Genomic DNA, 7,626 nt, shown 5'->3' with positions numbered 1-7,626 from the left:
GATATGGAGACTCTGCTCCTATGATGCTGCTTGGCCTGCTGTGTTCATCCAGCCCTGCACCTTGTTGTCTCGGATTCTCCAGCATCTGCAGTTCCTACTATAGCTGAAAGGGAGTCCATCTTTGTTCCACTGCTCTGCCATGAGTCCTGACCTGGCTCACCAACAACACCTGCGCTGCCACCTGTCCTCCACCACCTCGCCGCCGCCTGAACCAGACCCACCAACGTTGGAGTTGCCACTCTTCAGGCACCATCTCTTTGCCGCTGGGCCGACCTTGCCGACGCCACCACTGATGCCATATCCTGTGCTGGACCTACACTCGTCCCACAACCAGGAGTCCATGGCTCCGCTGCCACCTTGTTGATGCCCGAAGTCCCTACTCCAGCCTACCACACTGCCACTGCTACAACCATCGCCACGACAACACCTGGAGTCCCTGCTCTGGGCCTACCACACTGCCACTGCTACAACCATCGCCACGACAACACCTGGCGTCCCTGCTCGGGGCATACCTGATAGCTTGTTAATTGCATCATTAATGCTGCAACTCACCTGATTAATACTCAGCTTCTTATCCTACTAAATACTCCAGAACAAGCTAGACATTGAGAATTTTTGACATGGAAGCCAGAGTGGGTACTTCTGAAGCATTGGCAACATGCATCCATGTCCAGAGACATTGACATCCAACATGTGCCAGTTTCTAAGAATCCTCGTGATACATCTCCGATCTACTTACAGGATGCTCCTACTCTTCAATACTGCACCATAGGTTGCATCGGCAAAAATCATTGTAATGCTGCAGCAAGGATACTGCGTTCAGGATCAGCTCAGGGATTGCAGCAGGCTGCATCTCCAGTCCATTTACTTGCTGTAATAATGCTCACTATCTCTAAGGTTTAGAGCAACCCCTGCCTCGCCTTGGCATTTTGAGCTTTGATCCCTCAGCCAGAGATAACAGGCTCACAGAATTGCTGTATGCCACACTGTTTAGTGCAAACACAAAGCCATAAAGCTTATAATGGTTGTCAGTAATCATCAGTCAAGTGAAGGAAGCTAGCTTTTGGTCAGGGGATCCCAGTGCAGTAAGCCAAGGACAGCCCCTGAAAGCAGTCCTGTGGTTCACATTGTCAGCCGCTTAGGGTCATCAAGAGTCAGGATTGTCTCCTTATAAGAGGTGAGGAGCCAGGCAACACGGCACCCAGCTTGACTGTAAGAAAAGTATATTACTGCATGTGCTGGAAATCTGAAACAAACACAGAAAATACTTTGCACAACTTTGCTGTGTAATATATGCAGGGCATTGACCCAACATAACAAGGCCTTCCTCAATCTCATGGAAAAGATCTAGACTAGGACATAGCAGAAGCAGTAGGGTAATGCATCAGTCTGTAGCCAAACATTACCAGCAGTCGATCAGTTAAGTGTCCACCAGCTGATCTCCTTCCTGTCCCCTTACTCACTACATCATGAATTTGCCTTGGTACTACATCAACCAGCCTTTTTCAGTCAATCAATAATTGATTCTTAGAATGGGAATGCGACTGGCAATACTTCCATTTATTGCTCTTCCCTACTTTGTCTGTTCTTGATATAACATCATGTACTTTCTAAGCCACTTTAGAGTAGAGTCAATCTCTTTGAAGAATCTCTGACGTCCAGGAAACAACTGCACAGCGTGAATGCAATAAACACTTGAACTGGATTCTACAGTTAATGTGGAGGCTGCAAAGCCAGTTCAGCTATACTTCACTGTTTTAGATTAGTCCAAATAAAGCACAGTAATAAAATTTCAAAACTAATTCTTCTACCTTTTGAATTACATTCCTGAGAAATTTGTCAGGTGAAACTTAATCTTTCCCTTCATTCTGAAGTTTGAATATGCAGTAAACTATCATCTGCTGGATCAGCTTTGTTCAAGCATGCATTAAGCTCTAGATTTGCTCTTTACCTCACCAACACGGCTTTCCATGGGCTCATTAACCAATAGATGTGGTCAAATTTTGTAAGGGTGTTTGCCCGTTTTAAAATTTCTTCCAGGTGTACTTTCATGTCATGCCACTAATGCAAAAGAAGCTGCCCATTTGTGTTGTGTAGGCAACTGAGTAACAAATGCTAGAACAAATATTCCTTTGCTACAATGACTAAATTTCTGCAGGCTTCTCACACTGCCTGATTCACAGTCTGCAGGTAAGAATGGAGGCAGGTTTGTGCAAGCCTATGCTATACTGTACTTGGAATGAGCAGAATTAGAGACTTATTTATTCAGTGCAAACATGTTGCTACCATCTGGACGTCAATGAAATATTATAATGTTGTATTCTCTACTTAAATAATTGTCAATGTCTGTCTCAGAAACAAAAAGATTCTTGCATGTCTCAATACTTCTTAAGTTACACATTTTACACAGGTATTATAAATATTGTAAATTAATACAAAAATACAATGTGTATATATTATTATTTCTGTATAAACAATGATAGAAAGTAAATTTAAATTAACTTAATTTAAAGTCCACTCTTGCAAGTCTACACTTAAGCCAACATCTCATTGGTAAAAATTTCTACTGACTAGGTATAGTGATGGGGATGTGCAGGAAATTTCATGACAAACTCACTTCTATTACTGCATTACCCCAACCTGACAATGTGGAAAATTTCCAAAATTTGCCCTCCAAACAGTAGATAGGACAATCCAATTTGGAAGACCCTGCCAGAAAAGGTTAATGGAACAGAATCCATAGCATATTTATGAAGGAATGTAGACAAATATTAGCAAAAGAAATTAAAGTGTGTGGGGATAGGGCATATAAATAGAACAAAAGAGATAACCAGTGCAGGTACAGTGGAATGGAACGTTGTGGTGTACAATTCTCTGCTATCTTCCCTGCCATTTCAGGAACTGCGATCTGAGGTGGAGCTGGAAGTGACAGGAGATACCGATGGAGTGCAATTCTATTTCACTGCTATCTGTCAAGATGGTACTATCCTCCAGGGACAGAAAAAATGTTCTCACCTCTACATTGGAGACACAGTATGTCTTAATTTTCTTATCTGAGCAAACAAATTGTAATGCCATGTATCTGATTGTGAAGGATTAATTTTTAAGTTGTTGACTTTAATACCTTGAAATGCAACCTTTATCACCCAATGTAGCCAGTCACCTATATTAAACTAGAAATAGAGTTCAGTGGTACAATGTGAAAAAGAAAGACAAAAAGGCTGAAGGAAAGCAATAACCATTGCTCAAAGTTACTTTCTTTCCTTGAGTACTGCCACTTTACTTCTACTGGAAGAAACAGAAGCAAGGTGTCACTGACCAACCCAGAAGTGTGTCACAGTCATAACAGCCATGTTACAAGGACAGTACTAACGGGATGTGGATGGGTCAACTCTCCATAAGGGCCATTTATATCAAAAGGATTTTTAAACTGTTGTAATAGATTTAACATTTGTGACAGTTCAGGGCAGAATTGTACCCCACTAACCCCATCATTTTTAATAGTCAGCATCAAGTCTTGTCACTGTAGGAGCAGCAACTTCTTGCTGGAAGATTATGAAATTATTATAGAATCCCTACAGTGTGGAAGCAAGCCATTTAGCCCATAATGACCCTCCTGAAGAGAATCCCACCCAGATCCACCAACCCTGTAACCCTGCATTTCCCATGGCTAATCCACCTAACCTGCGCATCTTTGGACTGTGGGAGGAAACCAGGGCACCCAGAGGGAACCCACACAAACATGTGCAAACTCCACGTAGACAGTCACCTGAGGGTGGAGTCAAACCCAGATCCCTAGTACTGTGAGGCAACACTCCTAACCACTGGGCCACTGAATCATATTCATTCAGGAGATGAGGGCATCTTGTATGAATCATGTCCTGCCTGTGAACCTTACTGACTAAAATATGGTCAGAAATGGGAATGAGACTTCTTTATTTGGGTTCCATCCAGCTCTTACAAAGATCCATAAAATTTCCATGGCTCCAAAAAATTGCAGTGCTTCATCCATTCAACTTTCATAATTTTGAAGACATGTATCAGGTCACTCCTCAGCCTTCATTTTGCAAGCCGAAAGAGGCAGCCTGTTTATCTTCTTTTGATCGGTATACCCTCCTGATATTATCCTTGTAACTCTTTATTGCATACTCTCATCTATACATTTATTATCAAATAGTAATGACAATTACATGCAATATACCAGGTGTGGTCTGATCAAGAACAAAAACAGAAGTTGCTGGAAAAGCTCAGCAGATCTGGCAGCATCTGTGAAGAAAAAATCAGAGTTAATGTTTCAGGTCCAGTGACCCTTCCTCAGAACGGGTTTTGTTCCTGATTTATAGCATCCGCAGTTCTTCTGGTTTTATTTAGTGGTCCAATCAAGGTCTGATACAAGTTTAGCATGTTTTATTTTACTTTTCAATTCGACTCATTATGATTATATTAAACCCAAATACTTTGTTTGCTGTTTTAAGGCTTTGTTAATTTCATCTCTTCCTATCAGCAATTTAGAACATAGGACTATAAGACCATTAAGAAGTAGGAACAGCCCCTCAAGTCTGCTCTACCATTCAACAGGATTATGGCTGATTCAACGTTCCCCACATTCCTGCCCTTTCCTTTCACCCTTGATTTGCCTACTGATTAAAAATTTATCTCATCTTAAAAATACACAAGGACTTTGCCACAGAGAGCTGTGGAGATAAGGAGTTCCAAAGACTCGCAACCCTCTGACAGAAGAAATTTCTCCTCACTTCAGACTTAAATTGATGCCCCTTTAATCTAAGATTATGCCCTCTGGTGCTAGACTCTCCCGTGAGGGGAAACATCCTCTGAGCATTTACCCTGTCAAGCCCTTTAAGAATCCTAATATGTTACAATGAAATTACTTGTCATTCTCATTCTCTCAACTACAATGAGCAGAATCCCAACTTTTTTAGCATTTGCTCATAAGACAATCCTTCCGCATCAGGGATCATCCTGGTTAACATTCTCTGAACTGCCTCCAATGAAATCATATCTTTCCTTAAATTAGGAGTCCACAACTCCAGATGTAGTCTCACCAGCACCCTATACCTTTATTTATTTATTTATTTATTTATTTATTTACTCATGGGCATAGGTGTCGCTTGCTGAACAGCATTTATTGCCTATCCTTAGTTGCCCTTGAGAAGATGGTAGTGAGCTGCTTTCTTGAATTGCTGCATTCCACGTGCTGTAGATTGACCCACAATGCCCTTAGAAAGGGAATTCCAGGATTTTCCCCCAGTGACAGTGAAGGAATGGTGATACATTTTCAAGTTAGGATGGTGAGTGGCTTGGAGGGGAACTTGTAGGTGGTGGTTTTCCCATGTATCTGCTGCCCTTGTCCTTCTAGGTGGAAGCGATTATGGGTTTGGAAGCTATGACTGAGGACTCTTGGTGCATTTCTGCAGCGCGTCTTGTAGATATCACACTGCTGCTACTGAGTGTTGGTGGAAGAGGGAGTGAATTTGATGCCAGTCAAGCAGACTGCTTTGTCCTGGATGGTGTCAAGCTTGTTGACTGTTGTTGGAGCTGCACCTATCCAGGCAAATGGGGAGTATTCCGTCACACTCCTGACTTGTGCCTTGTAGGTGTTGGGCAGGCTTTGGGGAGTCAGGAGGTGAGTTATTCAGCACAGTATTCCTAGCAGTACCCGCTTTATAGTCACTGTGCTTAGGTGGCAAGTCCAGTTGAGTTTTTGATCAATGATAACCGTGTCTTTCTGTTTTCTGACTTACAATCAGTTAGCTATCCATTCTGCTCATTTCCCTGACTTTACATTCTCTAATGCCATTCATGAGTCAATTGTGTGGTAACAAATAAAGATTCATAATTACAATTTACTTTAAAACAAAGAAATCACAGATTATATGAACAGCACGTGTAAAGTACATGTATAAACAGTGAGATAGATGATTCGCTGTGCACTATACTTTAATAATTTATTTAGGTACATTTACAAATGAGATATTAATGTATTATTTTTGTTTGACTGTAGGTCTCTTTCAATGTGACTGTAGAATTGAAGGAATGTCTGAATGAACATAAGCATATTGTAATCAAGCCCTTTGGATTCAGAGACAGCCTAGAGATTGAGATACAGCCAGCCTGTAGCTGCAGCTGCCAATCAAATGCAGAACACAATAGCTCAAGATGTAGCAATGGCAGTGGCTCTTACCAATGTGGTGTTTGTGTTTGCAATGCTGGCCGATTAGGTCCTCATTGTGAATGTACAGAAGAGAACATAAACACGGGTACCTGCAAGCACAGTGCAGAGAACATTTCCTGCAATGGTCGAGGAGACTGCTACTGTGGGCAGTGTGTCTGTCATCCATCTGAATTTGGACAAATATACGGCGCCTATTGTGAATGTGATGATTTTTCCTGTGTGAGATTTAAAGGGCTTCAGTGTGCAGGTATGTCAAGTTTTACTTTGAGTTCAGTTACTTCAGACAATTTGCCATTTATAGAATCATTTCTAATACTTAACCTCAATCACATTTACCACGAAACTTGTGATAAGTAAGAAAACTCAAATTGAAGGCTCAAATTCACCTGAAATGACCCAGTATCCTGAAATGACTTCACATTGAACTGTGAAGGATGCCTAATAAACTAAAGTTAACACTTTAGAAGTCTCTGTATGTGATGTATTCACAAGACTTAGTTAATCTTACACAAAGTGTTCACTCTGTCTTATTCTGTTCAGCTAGATTGTTTCATAAAAGAGTGCAATAATGTCATGTTTTCCTTAGGTTCAAATGAGGCCTATTTGGTCCCAAAATAACCTTGACAAATAATTTAATTGTCAGCTCTGGTAGATGTGGCAAGCTGCAATAAATACCACCATAAAACTGTGCTTGTGTTGCCTGATGTATAGATTAGGTTCCTCATCCAACCCATATCAAGAATTTTGACAAATACAATGACTCATTTCATCTGTGAAACCATTGGAGTTTCTTTACATGACAGGGCCTAATGCACAACAGAAAATATCTTCTGTTATCCAGTAAGTTGCATGCTGTTTGTAAGCTTCTGTCAGTTGTGCAGGTCCTTATAAAGTTCTGAAAGATCAAAGAGAATAGTTGAATTATTCATATGTAGATGTTAATATAAGGATTGAAAGTCCAATTATTGTAACAGTAACAATTAATTGAAACATATCTCTGAGAATTAAATTCTTAAAAGGAAGTGTTTTCTTCTAATTTAGTTCTTTAGTGATTTGCCATATTTTAGTAATTGACAACTTTTATTGTCAGATGTTGGCTTTAATTTGCACTGAACTGATGCTTGTTTGTGAATTTTTCACCTGTTGGAAACAGCTTTGGCTACAGTGTTTGGTTATCGTCGGGATCAAACAAAATTTACATAAAATACTCACAAATGGTTGTAAAGCTTTATGGACACAAAAAGAATGTTGGGCTCAGTTTCCCTTTGCAAACAGTATAAATGCCACTTGGGGTGAGGAGCATATCAACCATGATGAAACAGCGGAGCAGACTTCAATGGGCCGAATGGCCGAATCCTGCCCCTTTTATCTTATGAACTTATGAATTTATGTGTTCTAGTACAATATTATTTTTCTTGCTTTCACTAAAAAAA

General features: G+C 40.6%; 1 protein-coding gene across 3 annotated transcripts in view; it reads left to right on the top strand.

Annotated features, from left to right (window-relative positions):
- itgb6 (integrin, beta 6) overlaps positions 1-7,626 on the top strand; it is an 87,335-nt gene that overhangs the window by 44,827 nt on the left and 34,882 nt on the right. For all 3 annotated transcript variants that reach the window (XM_020531543.2, XM_020531544.2, XM_048599448.1), the window contains 2 exons: positions 2,899-3,033; positions 6,023-6,440. In XM_020531543.2, the coding sequence (XP_020387132.2) occupies positions 2,899-3,033; positions 6,023-6,440 (553 nt within the window). The remainder of the gene's footprint in view (positions 1-2,898; positions 3,034-6,022; positions 6,441-7,626) is intronic.

The sequence above is a fragment of the Rhincodon typus genome, chromosome 7 (genome assembly GCF_021869965.1).
Source record: "Rhincodon typus isolate 14 chromosome 7, sRhiTyp1.1, whole genome shotgun sequence".
NCBI lineage: Eukaryota > Metazoa > Chordata > Chondrichthyes > Orectolobiformes > Rhincodontidae > Rhincodon > Rhincodon typus.
This window is presented reverse-complemented; position numbering and strand designations above follow the sequence as displayed.